At 38.5% G+C, this 25,900-nt stretch overlaps 1 protein-coding gene across 2 annotated transcripts; it reads right to left on the reverse strand.

The window, feature by feature from the left end:
• Nucleotides 1-4,188: 4,188 nt before the first annotated feature.
• Nucleotides 4,189-24,330, reverse strand: ppp1r21 (protein phosphatase 1, regulatory subunit 21). 2 transcript variants are annotated; one of them, XM_061744846.1, is made up of 23 exons: nucleotides 24,136-24,330; nucleotides 21,876-21,944; nucleotides 18,068-18,214; nucleotides 17,773-17,874; nucleotides 17,504-17,668; nucleotides 17,357-17,415; nucleotides 16,721-16,815; nucleotides 15,742-15,794; nucleotides 15,447-15,596; nucleotides 13,761-13,862; nucleotides 13,586-13,674; nucleotides 13,364-13,500; nucleotides 13,158-13,250; nucleotides 11,896-12,023; nucleotides 11,161-11,310; nucleotides 10,374-10,466; nucleotides 7,665-7,919; nucleotides 7,309-7,344; nucleotides 7,049-7,165; nucleotides 6,015-6,113; nucleotides 5,778-5,906; nucleotides 5,184-5,249; nucleotides 4,189-4,639 (listed from the first exon to the last, which is right to left on the reverse strand). In XM_061744846.1, the coding sequence occupies exons 1-22, from the start codon at nucleotides 24,193-24,195 to the stop codon at nucleotides 5,220-5,222; spliced, it is 2,358 nt and encodes a 785-aa protein (XP_061600830.1). In that variant the 5' UTR covers nucleotides 24,196-24,330; the 3' UTR covers nucleotides 4,189-4,639; nucleotides 5,184-5,219. The 2 variants fall into 2 exon arrangements, with proteins under 2 accessions (XP_061600830.1, XP_061600829.1); XM_061744845.1 differs by having other exon boundaries at nucleotides 4,189-5,249.
• Nucleotides 24,331-25,900: the final 1,570 nt, after the last annotated feature.

Here is a 25,900-nt window from a genome sequence, read left to right on the forward strand (position 1 = left end):
CGGTGCTGCGTTCAAGACCATAGGACATTTAGACCCTGGCGACTAGAAGGGGCGCACATATGTTTTGTGTCTTAATTATTCAATGTAGTACAAACATTGGTGCTTGTCATCTTGATTATTGTTCAGTTATCTGGGCGTGTGCACCTAAGTCTGAGCTTACAAAGTTACAAACAGCTCAAAATAGGGCAGCTAGACTTACTCTTAATTGTTCTTATAGACAGGACTCGAGTTGTAAAAAGAATTCAGGGGGGATGGTGGATTTTATCATATGGGGATAGATAATTTGTGCTGATTACAAATAATATAATATATTACAAATAATAGCACTGACCAAAACACCTGCAGAAATACTGCAGGAATGGCATAGCAGCAGTTAAATGCAGCCTTCTGTAAGCTTTAAATATCCACTGGGCTTACATCAAATACATCAAAACACAACAATAAAAAACAGTTTTCTGAACTTATCAATATGACTCTGTCCTTCACAGGATAAGTAAAATGGATCACTGCAAAAACTCAAAATCTTAACAAGAATATTTGTTTTATTTCTAGTTAAAATGTCTCATTTTATTAAAAAAAAAATCTCATTATCCTTAAAACAAGAATCATCAATGGAAAAAACAACAATTTTCACCGGTTTCAAGTAGATTTTCACTTGAAATAAGTAGAAAAATCTACCAGTGGAACAAGATTTTTTTGCTTGTAATAAGAAGATAAAATCTTGTCCCAGTGGCCGATTTTCCTACTTATTTAAAGTGAAAATGTACTTGAAACAGGTGAAAATGGTCAAATAAGTTATTTTTCTGGTGATGACTCTAAATGTTGAAATAGCAGTAAAACCACATTCATTGATGAAATGACATAAGGGATGGAAACCCCCTTTCCATGGCAGTGGTGGTGGCAGTTTTACGGGGGGATGATTTTGCCCGTTTTTATTTCAGGGGGGATGCCATCCCCCCTCATCCCCCCTCAACTCGAGTACTGCTTATAGATCTAGTGTTGACCGAATGCATTCTTGTCTCAGTTGGCTGAAGGTGAATCATAGGTTATCTACCAGTTTATTATTATTTATTCGAAACATTCATAGCAGGCATCCCACTGCCTTCTCAAATCAGATTAGTTATAGTGCAGATGTTCATCATTACAGTACCAGAGCTTCAACTCAGCATCAACTTACATTACCAAGACCAAGAACTAATTCAATGAAAAACACTGTTGTATATAGAGCAATTTCATCATGGAACACTCTTCCTTTAAATATTAGGAGCATTACAAAGAAGAAATCATTCAAAAAACATGTTAAGTCATTTTTTAGATTGGAGAGTTAATAGTGTTATGTTATCATTTTGGGAACTGCGATTTATTCTTTTCTTTTTCTTCTTTTCTTCTCTTTTTAATTGCAATTGGATCTGTGTATGTTTTGTAACTGGAATTGTATGTTATTGTGTATTGTTGTTTATATTGTACTTTTTAAATAAGACCCCAGGAAGACTAGCCTGGCGTTTGTGCGTCGGCCTTAACAAAACATAAACATAAAAATAATAAAAAAAAAAAAAGATTGCTTCAATCAAAAAATATATTTTCAGTTAAAAAAACTTCACTTCAATCAAAAAAAGAATTTTCAATCAAAGAAAAAAAGTGTTTGAATGCAAACAAATATTTGAGACTCAAAAAAATGAACACTGTTTTTCTTTGATTGGAAATATTTTCTTTGATAGAAGTGAAGGTTTTTTTGTTTGAAGCAACTTTGTTGATTGAAGTAGTGTTTTTTTGTGTTTGGGCCATATTATGGGTAGGACATTTGTGTCTATCATTTAATCAAAGTTGCTTTAAAAAGAAAAAAATATTTTCAATAAAAGAAAATCACTTCAATAAAAAAAACTTTTTTAATCAAAGAAAAAAAGTGTTTGAATGCAAAACAAATATTTGAGACCCAAAAAATTGCATTTGAACACTTTTTTTTATTTAAAATATTTTTTTCGATTTGAAGTGATTTTTTTTTTTTTTTTTTTTGATTGAATCATTTTGACACAAACATCCCGCAGTGGGCACATGCTTCCCCATTGGTCAGACCAGAGTCAGACATGGAAGAAGGAAGCAGACTTGCCAATATAAATTCTCACAGTTACTGTTGGTCAGATTTAATAAAAACAAGCCATTAGGTTGAAAGCACTGTGCTAAAACACTGATGGCACAAAGTTGTCCGCAGCGTGTAAACAGCCTAGAAACATTCTTTAATGCAATGAGTTTGCAAACACCAACACCAGTATGTCTAAATCTGACTGCAATGCCAAACCAAGCAATCAAGGAATGAAAAAGGCCTTGAAAAAGAACAAAGAATCCCACCAATGAAATCCAACATTCCCTATCCTGAGAGGAGAACATTTACAGACGGATGACATCTGTGACTAAGTCAACCCCTCACAGAAGAGAATCCAGAAAGAAACCACTTTTCAATAAAATGATCATGTCCGCCTGTTGGGAGTTTGCTAAAAAGCAACTGAACAACTCTCAGACCATGAAAAAAAAAATCCCTAGCGCTAATGCAACAAAGATTGAACTGATAGGCCACAACTCCAGCCTGCCGTGTGAATGTACCAAACCAGGCACTGAGCATGACCCCATTAAATCCACCCCTGCGGCCAAACATCCACAGAGGGGAGAAACGGGTGCACAAACAGAGCAAACAGCTGTTTGGAAATCTGGGGAGACGATAAAAATCTCATCAAGACAATAACCTTATGCATACCACCAGAAACGTCTGAGAATTGCCTTGAGTTATCCCGCCTCAGTGTAGACTTGAACCCTTTCCATCCAACTGGCTTGAGCGTGGATAACGGGAATGGAATTGGGAAAGGTGTGCCAAGATTATAGTCATTCCCAAGACTTGCTGCAACCTATGCCCAGTGAAGTGCTGCTTAGTTGTATATCTTAGCTCCAGCTTTCCTTCATCATTGTGGAGAATTGTACGTGTGTTGATGGGGAAACTAAATTAATCCATTGGATCTCAGAAGCATAAATTGCGGAATATGTGAAAGACTTCTAACTACTTTCTGGATGCGCTGCATACTTGTCTCCTGTTTGTAAACATCCTGAAGCCAAAAGGGTCACGAGTTAAATGTAAAATGCGTCAGTGTTTCAGAGTTGAGTATGTGTGGACTTTGTATCAGCCCACCCGTGACTGAAAACATGACATGCAACTCACAGCACAAGCCTTTTGGAGCAGATCAATAAATAACTGGGTGGGTTTGAGTAATAAAAAATGAATAGTCATAGCAAGTACAGATGTAGAAGAAATAAAAAGAGGCCACATGCTCATGAAGAATATTCTCAGTGCCTCCATTATGCTGAACAAAAGGCTTATATGGAAGTATCTACACAGTAAATAATACAATTTCACATACAATCATTTTGATATTGGTGAATTTATTCTTGTAAACACAGACTGTTTCACTGTTTCTCACATTAATGATGAGAGGCACAGATTTATACTCTATTAAAAAGTTTATTTTTATCTATTTTCCATAGATTACTGAATGCTTCAACAAGTACTTCTGTTAACGTCACCGTAAAGAGCATCTGAAGGCGAAACAAATTCAAATTATCTCCTTTTTCCAAAACAAGTGACTGCATCAAAAGCTGAGGCTCCAGCACTTACACGTCCAGTTAACTGTGCTGCCTCATTTCCCAGCGGTTAGGGTGTGTTAGGGGCTGTTTTTTCTTTTGGTTTGTTTTTAAATTACAGACCATTTACGATCTCCATCGCCTCAGACTCCCATAAATGCAACACGTAATGGCAGGTCAGACAGCTTAAACGGCTATTAAAAACCAAGTGAATCTCACTGCAAGAATTATTTAAGCTATGAGAAAGGCCTTTATTTTGTCACATATTTTCGTGTTTTTACCTTACATTTTTCACCCTCTTTCTCCAATCAGTAGAGGGTGTTGGCGTTGTAATTAAAGGTCTAAACTGGCAAACAAAGACGTTTTTGTATGAACAGCTCCGGAGTTTTCTTTTCCTTAATCTCACCTTGCTACAAGACTGAGAGGTTTTACTTTACCAGTCAACTCTGGCTGCCCTCCGCCACGAGTCAGAGAAAATCTGACTCCTCCCAGCAATGTGAACACAAAATACTAGCAACAACTTCCATAAAAAAGGTCTGTAAAAGAAAGATTTATAACCTCTGAATAACTGCATATGTTTAATATACATAATTTTTAACATCATGATAACAAATAAGTGTATATTCACGTAAACCTTTTTTTTTTATCCATATATATCACATTAGTTGAAAGCTGAGTCACATCCATACTTGCTTTGGTGATATGAAACAAAACGCTTGTTACACAGTAACTTCCCCAAAACAGACAGTTTTCACAAGCTTCAACTTGTCCATCCCTTTCCATGAAGGTAAACATAGTTAATCAGTGCTTCAATGCAGGGATCTTTTCTTTTTTCCACTCCCAGACGACTGAACACGTTTTCAAAAATGAGCGATGAATTCAAGTCTTTGTTTGTTGATCATTCAGATTTTAAAGCCCTTCACGCGAGAAGCTTGTGACATCTGCATGTGTTAGAAGGGATATTATGGTGTAGATTTACAGGTCCCCTGGAACCACTTGCACACATATTCTCAATCTAGTAAAAAAACAAACAACAAAAAAATTGTAAAACAATATAATATATATATATTTTTTTCTTTAAAGTGTGGTGACACATTCAGACAATGAGACAACAACTCTGCACACATTGAGCCGCACCAGTGTTTACTCTGTTTGACTACTCGGATAAGTGAGAGTACGACGTTTGATTTTCAGTCACACACTAAGTTAGAAAACACACATTAACAGGGTTTGGTCTTCAAGTCTTAATTATAGGAAGTATTACAACTTCAACTGTTGCAGCTCTTCATTTTCTCTGCCCTTTTCTTCTTATTTTTTTGAGGGGGGGGGTGGGGCTTTTTCTCTCCAACTGTGCTTTGACCAAGAAGTCATGCTGAAACTACTATAAGAATTTCAGAAACCATTTTTAACAAATTGTGTTATATTTTAACAGATGTTGCAACAAGAAAGAGAGAAACAGTGTCTTTTTTTTTTTGAAGTCAAAGTTGTTCAAGCATCCAGTTTTTTCTTTGTATTGGCTGTAGCCTTCTTGTAGTTTGGAGACATGATGCTCCACTTACAGGTCCTCGCCGAGTGTCCAAGCTCTGAGGGCAGCTCTAGCGGCCCTTGTTCTTTTTGGCATTTACCTAGAGGGATCAAAAGACATCATTTTAGGGAGGTGGGAAGGAGAAAAATAAAAAGCTCTTCATGTTGCATTTTTGTGTAATAAGCTGAGCTAAATGCAAATTTATGTCCACATTCCCAAAGCAAGCTGTGGCTGGTCAGTGGCTTTCAAAAGAGAAAATCGGCACCTTTAGATGGCAAACGTGTTCTGGCCTGTGACTTCCCCACCTCCAGCGATCAGTATGCATACGTGCAGGAACATGCACACTTTAAAACAAGCCTCTTTACTCTAGCCTTAGCTTGACGACTTTTTCAGATGACTCCAGCAGGTGCTTTTCCCATCAAACCCCAGCAGAAACCACAACAACCAGTTCACTTCAGAACTGACAGAAACTTCGTCAAGTCCCAGCTGAACCTGACACACTACTCTTTCATTGGGGTTTGCAGATTTAAATGGAGAATTAGCGATATGTCAAAGCAGCAATATTTTGAAAGGAGCTCGATTCAGAAAAGAAAGAAAGCAAACAACAGAAATCGTTGAGGTGCTGCACCTTGCTGCCCAGTTTAAGCGTGTCGATTTCCTCTCTCTGCTTGCTCAAAGTCTCATTCATACTACACAGATGGTCGCTCATCATGCTTAGCTGGTCCTCGTAACTCCTTTTAGTCGTAGCCAGCTCGTCCTACAAGAGAGACGGGTCAGTTATAATTTGCACAGCTTTTGGTTTGGAGGGCAACCAAGTCGATACTTTAGATTCAACTTTAAAAAGGAGAAGGTTTTTGCATATTACCTGCAAGCGTGTGATGTTCTGATTAGCCAGTTTGACCTCTTCACTTAGAGCCTCTCGTGACTTCTCCGCGATGGCTAATCTCTTTGCCAAAGCTCGACACTACAAAGGGAGTGGAATTTTAAAAAAAGAAAGTAAACTGATGATGTCCTCTTGGAAATTTTCAGCAAAAGTAACAGGCTTAAACAAAGTAAAGGATTTTTCACTAAAGTGATGGGTCATTGTGAAAGCAAAGGTCAAAATTTAAAAAAGGATAAAGATCAAATCCCTTTTTCTACATGACAAAAATGAAGTTTATCAGCAAAATCAACAATTCCGTCCAAGTGATTTTCAATATAAATTCTGCATAAATCCATAACTTAAATAAGAAACAGAAATAATCATTCCTGCAGTACAACTTGAAGTTAAATTCCAAAAAGATAATGTTGGATGACAGACATTACATGGTGGCGATAAAACATCAGGCACATTCAATCAGACAGAAGTGTTTACTGCTGCAGCCCCAATCACAAAGGTACTTCTTCCCCATCGGGGCCATTTGAGGCAAATAACTTTATCTAGCATTTGGATGGTGTGGTGGATGGAAAACTGGGTTTAGGACTGTCCAAAATACCCTAGTTCCTGAAAAGTCACCCACAGCTGAGCTTTAGTTTTTGATGAAATATGATAGAATGAAAATATCAGTAATGACTGCCGTGAAATCCCTGGAAAATTGCAACGTACCCAAACATGAGCTCCAAATGCAAATTTTCCAGAATTAACTGGCCATTTTATATATATATATATATATATGAAGTTAGTTTGATGAAGACATTTGCCTTCTCACATGTAGCCAGTGGAAAATTTGAGGACAATAGTACTAGTGTGAAGAGGTTTAGTGATTCTAAGGTATTTTCCAAAGTGCAAAGAGGATGACGCGTTTTCATATCTCCTCTCAAACAGCATAAAATGTTGAAAGCGGTGGGATTAAAAAAAAAGGGTCAGTCTGTGGCCATGGGATGGAGTTACTGAGATAAACGTTGTGGCAATGGCTTCACCTCAGAGTGAAAGTGCACAGCTTTGCTATCTGAAATCTGGAGCTGGGTGGTGAGCTCTCCCACTCTGGACATGTAGTGAGTCTTTATCAGCTGCTCCCGGGTCTCGTCGTCTCCCACCTGCCAACACAGACACAACATCCATCAGGATAGATAGCTTTTCCCCCTGTCAGGGAAACATTGCAGTTTCAAAGTTGTTGTTTTTTTATGTCCAAATACATGCATTTTCATTTAGTTAAATAGTTAATTGTATAGTTACTCACATGATCAACTGTAGGTGTTGTGCACAACATGCCAACCTGGTGTCAAAACAGATTGATAAAAAAAAAAAGAAACCTGACTTAAGTATAGACATCAGTAGAAGTAAAACACATGCAGACATGGAAAACCAACATTTCTGGAAGATTTCACCGTGAACTCTGCTCTAACAAAAAACCGCATTCTTCTAGTCTGCCACGTCAGCAAACTGCAAGTTTTATTCAGCAAAAACTTGCATGGCAGGGGAGCTACAAGAAAAAGAGTGATTATACTCCCTTTGTTGGAGCTAATCAGGCACCAGTGCCATGGGCATAAAACTTCATTTACAAGCAAATAAAAAAAAAAGAAAAGAAATCTGTACCAGGCTGTTGCACAGAGTCATCTCTTTCCCCTCGGCTCTCTGCTCTGTCTCTTCTTCTGTGTGACTTTGGGTGACCATGCTGGCCGGGACACTTTTTGAATCTGGACTTCCCCCCAGAGCGGCTGCGAGCTGCACTTCCAGGTCTGAGATGCGTTGGTTCTCCTTTTCCAGCCGCACCTTCCCCAGCTGGGCCTCGAGCAGCCAGTGCTCCTTCTCCTGCTCCAGCCGAGCAATCTTCTCCTGGCTCTGGTGCACCTGCGGGAGGCCGGGGGGGGGGGGGGGGGGGAGAGGAGAGGACTGGACAATGAGCCGGTGGGGAGAGAGCTGAGTGGAGGTTTGGAGAAGTGACAGGGCAGCAGTAGTATTCGGGAAGAAACAAGGAAGCTAAAAACAAAAATGTTTGTAATGTTTGGAAAATGAAAGCAGATTTTATACTGAACACTAGGGATGGGCGGTATGGACTAAAAAATGTATCACGATAATTTCTGGCATTTATCCCGATAAAAAAAATACCGATTCAACTAACTATTCTAACTATAAATATATCTCGCTCTCAGATCCGCCATGTTTGTTACACAAAAACTTCCTTCCTTCCTTCCTTCCATGTTTGTTACACAAAAACTTCCTTCCTTCCTTCCTTCCATGTTTGTTACACAAAAACTTCCTTCCTTCCTTCCTTCCATGTTTGTTACACAAAAACTTCCTTCCTTCCTTCCTTCCATGTTTGTTACACAAAAACTTCCTTCCTTCCTTCCTTCCATGTTTGTTACACAAAAACTTCCTTCCTTCCTTCCTTCCATGTTTGTTACACAAAAACTTCCTTCCTTCCTTCCTTCCTTCCTTCCTTCCTTCCTTCCTTCCTTCCTTCCTTCCTTCCTTCCTTCCTTCCTTCCTTCCTTCCTTCCTTCCTTCCTTCCTTCCTTCCTTCCTTCCTTCCTTCCTTCCTTCCTTCCTTCCTTCCTTCCTTCCTTCCTTCCTTCCTTCCTTCCTTCCTTCCTTCCTTCCTTCCTTCCTTCCTTCCTTCCTTCCTTCCTTCCTTCCTTCCTTCCTTCCTTCCTTCCTTCCTTCCTTCCTTCCTTCCTTCCTTCCTTCCTTCCTTCCTTCCTTCCCGCGAGATGACAAATTCTTATCGTGGGGAATATTTTTGACGGTTTATCGTGAACGGTAAAATATCGCCCATTCCTACTGAACACTTTTGCTCAAAACAGAATATACACAGACTTTCTAGTGGAGCCTCTCTATTCCACACACCCTGTCCCTAAAGAGAAAGTGTCTGCAAATCATTTCAAGTATCACATGACCTTACTGCAAGAGTTTATGAGCAACTATCCCACATGTGTGCATTTGTCACACCATCTTTGCATTCTGTTTCAAGTTTGCATCTTTCAATTCCCATTTTTTTGCATCAATGAAACTCAAAGAACACAAAGCAAGAGTAAACATGACTGCATGTGGAAACCTTACTGGCTTTATTTTCTCTCTGGTTTTAAAACACTGCATTTAGGACTAAAATGGTGTATCTGAATTAGGAATGGGCGATATTTTACCATTCACGATAAACCGTCAAAAAAATTCCCCACGGTAAGAATTTGTCATCTCACGGTAAAAACGATAAATTGAGGAAATGAGCCTGAAAGAAAGAAAGAAAGAAAGAAGAAAGAAATGAGCATGAAAGAAAGAAATGAGCAAGAAAGAAAGAAAGAAAGAAAGAAAGAAAGAAGAAAGAAATGAGCATGAAAGAAAGAAATGAGCAAGAAAGAAAGAAAGAAAGAAAGAAAGAAAGAAAGAAAGAAAGAAAGAAAGAAAGAAAGAAAGAAAGAAAGAAAGAAAGAAAGAAAGAAAGAAAGAAAGAAAGAAAGAAAGAAAGAAAGAAAGAAGTCTGAAAGAAAGAAAGAAAGAAATGAGCCTGAAAGAAAGAAATATTCCCGTTGATGACACTTTTTGTATTGGTATTTTTTTTATCGTTATTGGGTTAAATGCCAGAAATTATCGTGATACATTTTTTTGTCCATACCGCCCATCCCTAATCTGAATGCAAACAACACGATAGAGGGATACACCAACATTCTGGGAATGAGCTAACCTGCCATCAACCCCAGAGTTTGATAAGAGAGTATACTGTATTTTCTTATGTAGACTAGGCCCAGTAATCACCTCAAGTGATCAGAAGATAGATCTGTGTGGTCTTGGTCAGACTGGGCTATTGGACACACAGAGGAGAGAACAGTATATCTCCTCCTCAGTCCTCAAATGTTGGCATATCCCTTTAAAAAGGTCATGGCTCACAACCCAGGGGGGCAGCTTGTATGATTTATGGTAATCCTGTAAAGCATGTGGAGTGTTTACCATGTTGTGACCAGATGATGAGGTAACATAAATAACATACATGTTGTGCAACATAACCCTGACAGATATAAGCATCAAAATCCATCTGAATCCAGCCGAATGAAACATCTGGTCGCAAGGACATGCTGCTTTTGTGAGCTGTTGACAGGAGCGGGAGGCCGGTTGAAGAAGACGACTAGAGGTCCTGAAGTTTCCCATTTAGTACAAATGAGTCTGAATAGTGACTAGTTATTTGAATGGTATTTAAAGGTCTGTCTGGATCGTCACATTTCCCTCTTCCACTGTGTTGCATATAAATGGGCTTGGTGGCTGAAAGCATTAATAGTGACACCGTGTTCAGGACTGATCTGAGCTCAGTTTTACCTGCTGCGTGAGCCCCTCTCGGCTCTCAGTGGAGCTGGTGAGAACACGGCGATTTGAGAGGGCTTCGTTGTACGGAACCGACTGTGACCTGACCTAAAGAAAATCAATGAGAGAGAGAAAAAAAAAAAAGGGGAGTAAATATTATTAACAGCATATATGAAGATTTCAAAAAAAAAAAAAAAAAAAGCACGAAAAGAAGAAACATTAAAAATAAGATTGGCAGAGGTAAAGCACAAGAATTTGAAGAAATATGGACACCTTTAATGGACTTTCTCAAGCAACAATAGAATATATATGTCTGTAGAACAAGTGTGACAATCTTAGTTTGTTTGTGAGGCTATTGAGTGTGACATTTTTTCTTTTAGTTTTTTTTTTTTCCATTTAATTTTAATTTTAATTTTTTTATTTTTTGTTAATCTTTTTCTGTCTTGTTTTGTTTTTGTCTGTATGGACACAGCAGGACCTGCTTACATTTTGTTGGATAATTAATATGATACTTGCTGATTGTTTTGCTTTTTTGTACATTTATATTGAAATTTAATAAAAATATTGTTCAAAAAAAAAAATAAGATTGGCATAAAATGCATGGGATAATACAAAAAACCAGATTTCAAAACACAAAATAATGACTGCAAAAAAAACAACAAAAGCTTTGTTGTTAACAGGTCTTTGAAAAAAGATTTAGAAGACATCAGAAATATAAACTTGTTTAAAAAGTCTGGGGGCTTTAGGTCTAAAAGCTCGGCAGTCCATCATCACCATAAATCAGAATACCCAGCATACTAACCTTTTTGACAGCATGGACATAGGCAGCTGCTTTCTTTTTGTTCTCAAGCATACTCTCTGCTTGCAAGGGGTTGAGGGTTACCGTTCCGCCTCTTGGACTGTAACCCGACAGTGTGAAGAAGTCCAAGTTGTTGCTGAAAAAAGTGGCAATCTGAAACGAATGATTGTGAAATTGTGTCATATTATATAAGCAAAATGTATGTCTGCACCGTCCTCATCTTAAAGAAAAATACAAAAAACAAAAACAACAGAAAACACGTATTTATGTTTCAATGCAGATACTAAGCAGTATGCTTGAACCGAGACAATTCCACTACAATTTGTTAATTAATTCCCCTTTGGAGATTAATACAATACTTTTGAATTTACATCCTTGTGTCCAAGAAAATAACTCTGAACTGATTATATTTGAAGCCAAACACTCGACATCTGAATGTTAGAAGAAGCTGCAGGCCAGTTCACCTGATTTACAAAGAGATCTCATTTATGCTGTTCCTCCAACTGGAGACCAGCTGTTCTAACTCGGATTCGGATAACATCTCCCAAAAGTTAAACCCTGCCCACCTGAGTCCTCCAGTTCTGCATCATCTCATTAGTGATCACTTACACTGCGATCCTGCTGCAGTCAAAACGCACTGCTACAATTAAGATTGAATACGTTGCAAGAAACAATTTGGCTTAGACGGGGCGGCTGGTGGAAGAAACATGGCCCCTTCCTGCCCCCTGCTGGTCGTACCTTGCCAGTGATGCTGGTGAGGGAACCCAAAGATCCGAGGAGGCACTCTGTGGTGGTACAGAGCTTCTGGGTGATGGTGGGCAGCTCCTGCTCGATGCTGGCCTTCTGGTTGTAATGCTTTGACAACACTCCACACAAGAGAACAGAGGGAGATGGATTTATGACATTCATTGCTTCAAGTGATGCTTTATCAACAAAATATGGTATCTTATCATCTTTTCTTTAAAAGGTAGTTCTTAGCTGTCCATTGACTGGTCTGTAAATTATGCACTACAATGAATGAATGAATGAATTGTTTATTTATGTGTCATACACCTTTAAGGTGCCCAGCCTATAAGGGCTTACGAGACACAATACCCTACGCCAGTGAACAAACATCAACTGCGTACAAACAAAAACACAAAATTATAATATCCACTTATACATTACAGAACAGATCCTTTCTCAATTTTCATACAATTTGTCCTTTCTCTGTTTCCAGGCTCTCTTTACAAAAGTAGCCATAGAGAAAACCTCCTCTTTAAAAAACCACTCCAACTTAACATCATCCTCAGTCCAAAACCACCCAGGTTTACAATCTTGCATTTTCTGAAACAAAAACTTCCTGGCTTCATCATATAATAGACAATAAAACAAAAAATGAAGCTCATCCTCAACAACACCCAGGTCACAAACACTACATAATCTTTCCTCTTCAGGAACAGAGCTATACCTACCTGTTTCTATGGCCAGAGGGAGAATCCCAGCTCGCAATTGAGCACATAATCTTTTTGATCTATCCAGGGGTAAGGTCGCATAAGGTTCAGGCCAATAAATACTCTTCATCATCCGGTAAGTTCTAAGTTTCGGCTTATGCCAGATGTCATTGGTCCATTTTTCTTCATACTCAGAGAATAACATACGCTTGACACTGAATATTACACCGCTGACCACTACAAGTTTTCTCAAAATGTTAAGCCAGGAAGTCTCTGAATTATATCTGTACAAGAAAGCAGCACGATACTCAGGTAAAGTTGCCTTCAGTAGAAGAAAAAAAAGCGAGTCTTCGCAATATAGGTTCCCAATTTGGTGTTGTAGCGGAATAGGGAATGAACAGAAGCCTCCAAATGTTCATTATTCAAAGCAGGCTGGTGGTTTATAGTGAAAATCTAAATGGAGTTTTTCCTCTCTGAAAGGCAAAAGCAGCTCAGCTGAAGTGTGAAGGAATCATCCTGCTGCGTGTGAATGGCTCGGGGTCACGAATGGCTAACGGCGCCGCTCACCTTTAATGGCATCATGAAGACTGTGCAGGCAGGCGGCCAGCTGGGTGAAGACCGCCGACGTGCTGGTCTGCGGCATGGCATCCTGCCGAACACCTGACACACATGGCACACATTTGTATAACAAGTACGATTCACAATGCTTCTCCTTTCTCTAAAATGGAGAAGGTTAGAAGCAAAAGGAGCCCAAATGTTCACTGTTAACCTACTGGGTAAGGCCAAAAGGTTAATGTAGTTCTGCAGTTTCTCAAAGACAGACGTGACTTTCTTCATGTCACTCTGTAACTCCTGGTTTTTTGCAGTAAGGGCAGCGGTGCAAAGAGGTGCCTCACACTCTTCTTCCAGGCTGAAAGGAGAAGAGATGAAAGCCGTCAGTACAGCCGCCTCCACTCCATCTCTCTATCTTTCTCCCTCTCAAACACAACGCTGACCTTTTCAGTTGGTAGGGAAGAATCTTCTGCAGATAGTGGGTGTATGAGAAGAAATTCTCAGCAAAACTCTTCAGCTTCACCACAGTCTCCTTAAAAAAAACAAGAAAAAAAAAGAAAGAAACCCAATTAATTCATGATTTATTTGGAGGGGAAAAAAATATTGTCAAAAACTCACCAGTGCTGTGACTGTATCTTCTGTGATGCTTTGGTATAACTGCAGAAAGCTGTCCTCCAGGGGGCGCACATATGCAGCGTTCTCGTGGAGATACTGAGAGAACTAGAACAAGACGAGAACCATGCATCTTGAAATTGTTCAATAAGCATCACTCCTTAGGGAGAGCCAGTGTCACCGGTAGGGTTGCCACCCGTCCCGTCAAATACGGAATTGTCCTTTATTTGAGAAAAAAATGTTGCGTCCCGTATTGAACTAATACGGGACACGATTTGTACCGTATTTTCATTAACTTTTACACCATATTCTAAATCAAATCAAATCAAACTTTATTTATAAAGCACCTTTCATACAAAAAAAATGTAACACAAAGTGCTTTCCATAAAACATAAACATAAAATGTATTAATGCTCCCCCCCGCCCTCCCCCTCCCCCCTCCCCGCACACACACACAGACACACACAGACACACGGTGCAGACATGGCTAGGCACAGAGGATCCAGGTGAGGAAACTGTAACGGGGAGCTGTCCACGCCAGGAGGTCTCATAGCCCGCAGCTACAAGGGGGGGGGGCCCACAGAGACCATCCCGGCCCGGACGGAAAGAGGAGTCCACACCACAGCGGTGAAGCCGTGGTGCAGAGCTCCACAACCATCCAGGCCAGAACCACCCCCAGGACGACCCCCTGCAGGCCAGAGTCACTCCCAGCATGGAGGCTCCCCATGAGGAAACACTGGAGCTAAAAGCTAAGAAAGCAGGATAAAATACACTAAAAGAGTTTTAAAAAGTATAACATAACATAAAATCCTAAAAGTATGTCTAAAAAGCAAGACATTAAAAACTAAAGGAATAAGACAGTAAAATGTATAAAATAGACCATAAATAATGACTAAAATATTTAGATAAAACATTAAGATAAAACAATGAAAATAAAATATGATAAAAAAGGATAAACTAAATATAAAACAGAGCAGTAAGATCCAATAAAAATAAGGGTGAGCATAAGAAATTTAAAATAGTTAAATGAGTCAGTTAAAAGCCTGATTAAAGAGATGGGTCTTGAGCCTCTTTTTAAAAACATCAACAGTCTCTCTAGTTGAATTATTGAAATAAATGAACCTTTACACCATATTCTAGTTGAATTATTGAAATAAATTAACTTTTACACCATATTCTAGTTGAATTATTGAAATAAATTAACTTTTACACCATATTCTAGTTGAATTATTGAAATAAATTAACTTTTACACCATATTCTAGTTGAATTATTGAAATAAATGAACCTTTACACCATATTCTAGTTGAATTATTGAAATAAGTTAACTTTTACACCATATTCTAGTTGAATTATTGAAATAAATTAACTTTTACACCATATTCTTCACCTGTAGGCTATATTATACATCTGGGCTGATGTGGACATACGTAGCATAGGAGGATATTTCAGTTGCTAGTATGGTTGTCTGTCTGTACAGTCATGCAAGTTCAATGCTATTAAAGCACTTTAAACTTTAAATCAAAGCATTTAGTTTTTTCATATAAAATAAACACATTTTTATTCAGTTTAGAAGTTTTGGGGCTTTTTTTTGGCTCCTGCGCTGCTGAAATCAGGACTTCCTTATTTCTATTTCTGAAAGGTGGCAACCCTAGTCACCGGTCCTCTGAATTTCTTGTGTGTGGCTGCATCACCTTCTGGTTTAGAGGAGAGATGGGTTCAATAGAGGAATCCAGGGGGAAGATGTGAACCCTCTGCTCGGTGTAGGAGTGGAAGTTGAGCAGAGCAGCCACCAGGTCCTGGATGAAGCTCAGGGCCTGGCTGGCAATGTCCCGGGCCTTAAGCTGAATCCACAGAAATAAGGCATTATATTAAAGTTCTTATCGTTACTATTGCGAAAGCATCGCTTTGGATTCTGCAAGTATAAATACAGGGGTAGAACTGGCTCGGCAGTGTACCCACTGAAAAGGGGCTTGTTTTATCACTGACCTGGTGCCTACGATTGTGGGATGGCACATTTAAACTGTTGTAGTCACTAAATTCTGCAAAGAGAAGAGAAGAAAACCAATTAAACCAGAGTTGAACCTTGGCCCCAGCACTCACTTTTATTGACTGAAAGAGTTAGCCGACGTCCACACTAGTGTGCTTTTGTTTGGTCTGTGTCCACATTAGTGTTTCAACCAAAGGGAATGCGTGCAACTGCATCATTTCTGAAGGTTTTTGGTTTTGTCTTTGGGCATTAGACCGCACCAGCTGCATTTACAAACTAAAACAAGGATCGGAAATGTTCTACTTCCAAGACTTTAGCTTGGATATCACGCTTAACCATAGTCCCATTTCCATTACTCCTGGATTTGGATTTGGATCCCAAAAATGACCAACTGGGACTTTTCAAGAAGCACAACCCGGCCAAAAAACGCTCATCCCGATGTTCATCCATCCTTGCTAATCTAAAAATGCCTTCATATTAGGGCTGTGCGATTAATCGATTTTAAATCTAAATTGGATTTATTAATCAAGACGATGTTAAAAAAAGGAAAATCGGAAAATCGATTTTCCTTTTTTGCAGCTGGCTGCATTACAGACAGAGCTCGTCTAGTCATCTTTGTTTGGTCAAGAAAATTGTAAATGTTGTCACTTTACTAAACTCAATGAGGATTTACAGTATCTTTCAATTGCACTTCAGTCCCAATAGGGAAAGTTGTTTGCTATTTTTCTTTAAAAATAAAGATAAAATATTTGAAACAATTTATTCCATTGTCTTTTATAGTTTTACCAAAAAAATCAAAATCGAAAATCGGGTTTTCAGAGAAAAAGAAAAAAAAAAAAAAAAATCAGGATTTTATTTTTGTCCAAAAACGCCAAGCCCCCTACTTCATATTATCATATTATAGTTTAGTCCTACCGATGGCAAATACTTAACATTTCTTCAAATGGATGTTTCCATGTTTCAGTGCCGGTTACTCACTGGTGTCGTTGAAGGGCACTTTCTCCTGGATTACGCTGCTGCTTTGCTTCACCTGTCTGTTCAAGTCCGACTGGCACCGTCTCAACTGCTGTTGACTGCAAAAAGAGAGGAAAAGAAAAACTATTTCAGTGGATGACAATATGCATCTCAATGACAAATGCATTATATCCAGATCCATTCAGCTAGAGGGTGAGACGGGTGTGCAGAAATGTGATGTAGATTTCATTTCCCCCGCTCGTTCATGTGTGAGGAATGTCATAATCTTCCATATCTTGCTGCCCAACTTTCTAAAATGTAGTGTAATGATTAATTCTATACAGCTGCAGGTTGAGTGTTAGTCATTTTTAATAGTCGGTAATGTAACAACTTAATGGAGCTTGAAAAGCTGAAAGGAGATATATACATGGAGCTTTTATGCAAAGCTGCAATGTTTGTGCAACAGCCACTGTTCATTATTGTAGAGTTTGGTGAGTAGAAAGACATTGAATTAAACATGATCAATTGACAAAACAAATGAATGGGTGCAACCCTGGTACATGGACTGCTTGGAACAACAGTCACTGCATCCCTTTTGGTTTTGGTCTCCTCACGTATGAATTCAATTACCCTCAAACTGAGAATAAAAAGCATATTTACCACTCTTCTGTTCGTATTCTACAGTCCTTTGATTCCCTTTCCAGAGTCTGTGCTTTCACCTGTCAAAAAAGGGTGGAAAACAAATGTTGATAAATGCTTTTAAAGCTATCAGTCTCATAAACAGCAGCCATTTCGCCTGGTCCTCACCTCTAAACGTGCTTTGTCACCCTGCAGCCGCTCAATTGTTTCCATGTACTTTGCAGTAAGTCCGTCCACAACCGCCTGGCTCTGCTCGGCGTTTCGCTCCAGCTCCTCTAGTCGGGACTTCAGCTCAGCCTCCTCCCTTTTGTGCAGCTCATCTGCTTCATAAAACTAATAAACACGGAGCAGAAGAAGGGCCGTCACATTCATGTACTTACTATAGCTTTAAATGGTGAAAATGAAAAAACAAAAACAACAAAAAGACAGCTGCCTACTTGAATATGAAGTCGCTCATTTTCTTCTATCTTTTTTTGAAGATCCTCATCAAAAACACTCTGGGTCTGTAGGCCGTGCTGTGAAGGAGAGTCTCCTTTACTCTGGAACAAATATAAGAGGTGTTAATGATCTATTGAGCCTGAAAATGGTGCATAATCGTCGTAAATTCTACATTTCATAAATCACTGTTGAAGCTTATACTGTATGCGATTAGTTATTTAACCATTACAAATTATGCAGCCTTTTCCCTCTGCCCAACAATGAAGCCACTTAGTGTTTTCCCGTTATGATCACCTTTCCCTTTCTGCCCTTGGCTTCACTGGCAGCGAGCTCCTCTTGCAGCAGCTCCACCCGCTTGGCCAGCTGTTGGTTCCTGAAGCTGAGACTGTCCATCTCCTGCTCCTGCTTCCTCAGGCTCTGGTCCCTCAGCTTCAGCTGCTCCTAATATGAGCAAGAGATTACAAAAATGGAATTAAATTAAAAAACATATGTATTTTTTGTCTAGGAAACGGATGTAATTCTAAACATCTATTAACAAATAGGCCTTTAACACACGATATATACAAATTACAACCGTGTGACATCGGGTGGTAAATTAAGTGAGCTACAGGACTTAAAACCTCACAGAGTCACAGTTTTGTCACAACATGTCACTTTTCTCAACTACAAACATAAAACATGTTTATTTATGTTCAAATTTAAAAATTATATACAAGATCTTCCTTCTTTTTTTCATAATTTCTTTTGTGTTAATTCCGATATTCATTCTTATGCCACAAGGCACAAAGATGATTTTAATTTACCTTTTGTAGAACATGGAAACATCAATCTTTCATCACTTACAGAGGCCCCCACTTGTGGAATTCACTCAATAAATCTCTTAAATCATCACCATCCTTGCCAATATTCAAAAAACATTTAAAGAACTTTCTTATTGTTTCATCTTCGTAATGTTCATTATTTGATCTGAGTTACATTTTCTTGTGTTTTTTTTTACTCTCCCTTGTGAAGCTTTGTTTTGTTTTTTATTCATATATGGAAAGGATTCTATATAAGCCACCAGGCTTCTTCCTTTCCTTGCATGTTATTTCATTGTTTTTCATTTTTTGTTCATATTTGTCTTATATTGCTAAATAAATAAGTACAAGTAAGTAAGAACATTAACGAGGTCAGTGCACTGGCTTTATGTAAAACTTGACTTTAGTGGAAGGAAGCAGCTGAAAGCATCCCTCTTCTGCATTGTAAGCCTACTAACCAGGCCTCCCTACACACAAGCACTACAGTAGCTGTGTAATTGTTATGATTTCAAGATAAAATTAGATATTTTTCCCAGCCCGAGGAAACCGTCTCCACCCTCAATTAGGGCTGTCACAATGATGACATTAAGGCAGTTGATTTGTGTCAAATATAAATGAAATTAACAATTTATTCACATCCTTCTGCTCTTTTCTTCCATACTAATAAGAGTCCTTGACTGTATTAAATATGAGGGGAAATGGGAGTTTGCCGAACCCGTCCACATGTGTTTGTGGACTTGGAGAAGGCCGTGAGAGACTGTGTCCCCCGGGGACTCCTGTTCTCCGGGAGTACAGGGTGCCAGATTGTCGGCAGTGAGTCGGACCCGTTTCATGTGGGGGTTGGAATTTGCCAAAGATGCCGTTGGTCATCGATCCGTCCGTTACCTTCATGGACAGGATTTCCAGGTGCAGCCGAGCAGCGGAGGGGATCTGGTTCGTGGTCTCAGAACTGGGTCTCTAGTTTTTGCAGATGACGTGGTTCTGTTGGCTTCATCAGGCCAACACCTTCAAGTCTCGATAGAGCGCTTCGCAGCCGAATGTGAAGCGGCTGGGATGAGAATCAGCACCTCTACATCTGAGACCATGGTCCTCGGTCGGAAAGGCCCTCTCCGGGTCGGGGATCAGATCCTGCCCCAAGTTGAGGAGTTTAAAGGGGACCTATTATGGCATCTAATACCTATTTTAAACAGGCCTTGAATGTCTTAAAAACAAGCTTTTGATTTATTTTGCTAAATAAATTAGAAATTCAGCCTCTAAGCCATGACTTTATCTTCCCATTCTCTAACCTCATTATCTATGCCGGATTCTGAGTGGGCGGGGAGGCTATGATAATGAGGCACTGTGCTGTGGGCGTGGTTTCACGCATCGCGCCCGTCGTTACGTAACGACGGGAGCAGAATCTCAACGACTCGTAGAAGCCACATCACACTGGATGGATAATCCGGGCGGCTGTACAGACACTGCAGAATTTGGTTGCTTTCCTCCTTCTCTGAGTTGGCAGGCTGAGGGGAGACCACTTTATATATGTTAAAGCAAGAAAAAACCTGTTTTTCATAATAGGTCCCCCTTAAGTATCTTGAGGTCTTGTTCACAAGTGAAGGAAGAATGGAGCGGGAGATCGATAGGAAGATCGGTGCAGACTCTGGTTAATAAGGAGCTGAACTGAAAGGCAAAGCTCTTGATTTACCAGCTGGTCTACGTTCCTACCCTCACCTACGGCCATGAGCTTTGGGTCATGACTGAAAGAACAAGATTGCGGGTACAAGCAGCAGGAATGAGCTGCCTCTGCAGGGTGTCCAGGCTCTCCCTTAGTGATGAGAAGCTTGGTCATGCAGGAGGGGTTCAGAGAAGAGATGCTGCTCCCCTCGCTGCATCCAGAGGAGCCACATGAGGCGGCTCGGGCATCTGGTGAGGAACCTCTTAGAAACCTCCCTGTTGAAGTCTTTCTGGCATGTCCAACTAGGAAGAGACCCCGGGGAAGACCCAGGACACACTGGAGGGACTAAGTTGCTCGGCTGGCCTGGGGGCATTTGGGGATCCCCCCCATATGAGCTGGACACATTTTTTTTAGAATTTGTAATTCATATAACTATAATATATTGGAAATTAATACAGAAACAAAAAACAAGGAACATGCTTGCTTGGTTGTAAATTAAAACTGAGCATGGCAGATGTGATATGTCCACAGCAACAGTGAAGTAACGAGAAGATTTCATTAAAGGCAGAGGTGTCAGAAAGTATTCACATTCATTACTCAGGTAGAAGTATAAATACTAGAGTTTAAAAATACTCCTGTAGAAGTTGAAGTATCAACTCAAGTTTTTTACTCAAGTAAAAGTATAAAAGTACTAGTTTCAAAACTACTTAAAGTATAAAAGTAAAAGTAATGTAAGGGGGGAAAAAGCCATTAAGGACAAAAGCCATTGAAAATGAATCCATCTTAGTATAATGCAAATATATTAAAGAACCATGTGTACTATTGAGCATTAACATGTGTTTCAGAGAGCAGGAGATATGATGACTAGTTGTCTATAAGTATTGTAATGGTGCAAAAAGTCAAACTTCATGTTCATGTTATCATTTATCCTAACCTTTATTGGAATGTACATCCAAGTTTAGTTGCAGGAATCTGAGGGAACGGATGTAAGAACAAAACTGGACAAGAACATCTGAAACAACCACAACCAAATTCACTCTATCCGGATGGAGCAATTTAACTGGATAGTTTTTTTTTAAAGGCCGAAATGAAATAGAGTAACGAGGCTGTTTTTAAAATGTAAGGAATAAAAAGTACAGATAATTGTGTGAAAATGTAAGGAGTAAAAGTAAAAAGTCGTCTGAAAAATAATTACTCCAGTGAAGTATAGATAACCAAAATTTCTACTTAAGTAAGGTAACAAAGTATTTGTACTTCGTTACTTGACACCTCTGATTAAAGGACACACATTACGTCACTCTGTCAGTTAAAGAATGATGTGAAATGGTGGGAAGCATTGTGGAAATAATCACTTTGATAGTTTCAACGAGTTACTTTCATACAGGTGAAGAAAGATGAGTATGCAGAGATTATAGTCATTACCAGAAAAGAATAGTGATTCATTGTTAACTGCATCAGTCCTGCTGATAGCATATTAAAGATGAGAAGCTGCGCAGCCACACAGAAGTGTGTAGACTCATCCAGAGTTAGTTTCCTCTTAACAGCTTCTCATTTTGCCAGAGAAAACTACTATTATACATTAAACATTAGAATTGCAAATGAACCACTAGCCATAATATCTTTTTCTTTTATTCTACAAGTATTCTACCTTCATAGAGAGAGAGTTAGCCTGTTCATCCACTACGGCCTTCTTCAGCACTTGGTTCTGGGCACGGAGCTGTGAAAACAAATGAAGAAAAAATGCACAAGTGTGTCAGGATTTTCTATACAAAAGGACATTTCCAGATGAGATTAAAATAAATGTGTGTAGCATCTTGCATCAAGTACACGTTACAATTCCTTTCACACCAGAAATCTCTGTCACACTCTTAAATCTTTGAAGTTTTTTTAAGGATTCTCCTTAATATGATGGTCACCAAATATTCAAAACTCAGAAACTAGAGGCCTTCAAAGACAATAACTTATTAAAACTAGAGCGAGAGTGTACATGTGTGACAGTTACATAGTCAGCACTTCATGAGCAGGATATGGTGCTTGGCTAATGGGGAGAGCTGGACAGGAAACGGCTTACACTCCCCGTGATGTCAGCTGACACAGAAACAAAGGGCACAAATGACTATACAGAAAAACACTGTTATAGAGGTTTTACTGTGGCTAGTAGGCAAATGAAACATAACAAAAGCATGCATTTGGAGACCGAGTTAAAAATTAGTCATGCAAGGACAAAAAAAAAAAAAAAAAAAAACAGCTAAAAAGCTCACTTTTTTTGTAGATGTGATGGTTTATAGTATTATGTGGCCTGGGGATAGTGGAAAATACTGGTGGCACTCAAACACTATTGGGGAGTGGCAACCTAGTGGTTAAACAACCTTTTTGCAAATTTCCCCATTGAGGGAGGAATAAAAGACAATCTAATCTAACCTTAAGATCTCTTAAAACAACTGTCCCTTCAACATGTGACATTATCTTATGACACTGATGAACATTGTTCTGTAAATGTTCATAAGTTATGCCATCTTCATTATATGTGTGTATATGTACTATTGTAAGTGTGCATGTACTATTGTATTATTACTTATACAAATACTGTATGGAATGATATTTATTAATGACATTGCACTAGTTTATAAAAGCTAACATTTTTTTGTGAAAAGGGTAATAAGCTTAGGCTTCACTCTACACCTTTTGGTCCTTAGCTAAAATTGTGTGTATAATGTATATATATATATATATATATATATATATATATATACACATATTAGGGATGGGCGATATTTTACCGTTCACGATGTACCGTCAAAAAAATTCCCCACGGTAAGAATTTGTCATCTCGCGGTAAAAACGATAAACGTACGTGAAGGAAGAAAGAAAGAAAGAAAGAAAGAAATGAGCCTAAAAAGAAAGAAAGAAAGAAATATATGATCCTAAAAAGAAAGAAAGAAAGAAAGAAAGAAAGAAATGATCCTAAAAAGAAAGAAAGAAAGAAAGAAAGAAAGAAAGAAAGAAAGAAAGAAAGAAAGAAAGAAAGAAAGAAAGAAAGAAATGATCCAAGAAAGAAAGAAAGAAAGAAAGAAAGAAAGAAAGAAAGAAAGAAAGAAAGAAAGAAAGAAAGAAAGAAAGAAAGAAAGGCGGATCTGAGAGCGAGGAGCTTGAGTCATTCCAGTTTTGCAGTACAGGTGTAAGTCATTTAATTGGTTTTTATCAATTCAATTTAATTGGTGTAGTTTATTAGTAGGCTATTTAGTATTCTTTTAGAGCAGTGATTTGGGGGCTCCAAATACTGAATGTGGTGATAGATTTATAGTTAAAAAGGTGGAGTTGAATTGGTATTTTTTTTATCGTCATTTTTATCGTTATCGGGATAAATGCCAGAAATTATCGTGATACATTTTTTAGTCCATACCGCCCATCCCTAATATATATATATATCAAAAATGATATATATTTTTTTGTATGACACCGACGAATTACACTGGTACTTTGGGTTTGTGGGAATTGAAAGGACCAATAAAATAAACTAAAAAAAACAAACTAAAACTAATATCTTCTGGAGCTGCATTTTCTTGAAACCTCTCTAGTAAATAATATGTGCATTTGCAGGTTTTGTCTGTATAAAAAGTCAAATCCTGGCTGTCTGCTTTGACACTTGACAGCCACATGGCCCTCCAGAGAGCCAAACTAAACTAAAACAACAAACTTACAGGATGTAAAAATGCTCACAAAAATGACCACAGACTGTGTTCTCAGAACCACTGCTGAATCCATAAATAAAACAATCAACAGGCGACTGTTCTTCTGTACCTGCAGGTCACAAGGATCCTCAGTTAACTCGGATATACACACACTAACATGACAGGATGCCCCTTATACCGTGAGATCCTGTTTAACATGAGCCATGCCACCTTTACCTTGGAGAACTCCTGCGCCAGCTTGCTGTATTTGGTCTGCAGGTCTGTAACATTAGCCATTTTTGTTGAAAACGTCCCGGTTAATGCTGCTGGATCAGCTGATCGAGGTCCTCCGGACTTTAGCGGCTCCAAATGTTGACAATCCCCGCTAACTCAAGCTGACGAGCCCGAGCGGGTTGTTCCGGTAGACCTCGGATATATTCACTGTTTACATGGACGGGCTGTCATGTGTCTTGTTAAGGCTGGTTTATGGTTCCGCGTTACACCGACGCAGAGCCTACGGCGTAGCCTACGCGGCGACGCGTACCTTACGCCGTCGATTTAACGCGGAAGCATAAATCAGGCTTAAAGCCTAAATCCTGAAATGAGAGCCGTGTAGACGCAACAGTCTAAAGGTCAGAGGAAAAGAGAGAGCTGCCGTAAAAAAGAGAGCGCCCCCTAGCGGCAGAGAGGGAGAAATAGATCTACAGGATTGTCTCAGAAAATTTGAATATTGTGATAAAGTCCTTTATTATCCGTAATGCAAAAATGTCATACATTCTGGATTCATTACAAATCAACTGAAATATTGCAAGCCTTTTAATATTTTAATATTGCTGATCAACAGCTTAAGGAAACCCAAATATCCTATCTCAAAAAATTTGAATATTCTGGGAATCTTAATCTTAAACTGTAAACAATAATCAGCAATATTAAAATAATAATAGGCTTCCAATATTTCAGTTGATTTGTAATGAATCCAGTTTTTATTAATACATCCATGATCCAGAGTGTATGACATTTTTGTTTTTTTGATTGCATTACAGAAAATAAAATACTTTATCACAATATTTTAATTTTCTGAGACAGTCCTGTAGACTGGGGAATATGTAAACGTATTTTAGATAGATAGATAGATAGATAGATAGATAGATAGATAGATAGATAGATAGATAGATAGATAGATAGATAGATAGATAGATAGATAGATAGATAGATAGATAGATAGATAGATAGATAGATAGATAGATAGATAGATAGATAGATGTAAACATATTTTACATAGATTGATAGAATTACTTTTTCTTGTAATTAATAATTAACACAGTTTGTTTGTATTGCCAATAGAGAGTGAACAACTGCTACTCTCTTTTCTGATTAAAAGCAGTAATAATAATAATAATAATACCAATAAAAAACCATCAAAGAGAAGATTTTGCAGTGGTAGACAACATTCTAGTCTTTTTATTTTAGTTTTTAAATTTGTACTCTTTATTATGTTTGTACTGTGAATGACCTCTGCACAAGAAATTCCTATGTACTTTAAAAAATGTACTTATGGCAAATACATTTTATCTTATCTAGTCGTTTGTGTCAGTATGGCATACTCTACAACTATACTATAGTATATTTCTTTTAACCATTTTGACCATATCTGAATGCCTGAAAAACATGTAGAATGCCTTATTTCTTAGTTTTTTTTATTGAAAATAATTTTAGATATTTTTAAATTCCCTTCTTTTTATATTGATATGTTGATTTAGTAATCCAAAAATATTCTACTTTTTTTTTTTTTCAAGCAAAATATAGCCAGACATATTATTTACAGCAAGGTTACACTGCTGCATACTGTACTACAACAAAAACAAGGTCAGAAATCACAAGCCGGTTATTGCACCGCAAAGGATAGTCGTCTCTGTGCTCTCCCTTTAAAACGCACATGACCTCATTTAGACTTGAAGTGAAATGACATGTTACTAATGCATCCATCACAGTACAAATCCTA

The sequence above is a fragment of the Cololabis saira genome, chromosome 17, assembly GCF_033807715.1.
Source record: "Cololabis saira isolate AMF1-May2022 chromosome 17, fColSai1.1, whole genome shotgun sequence".
In the NCBI taxonomy this organism is placed as follows: domain Eukaryota; kingdom Metazoa; phylum Chordata; class Actinopteri; order Beloniformes; family Belonidae; genus Cololabis; species Cololabis saira.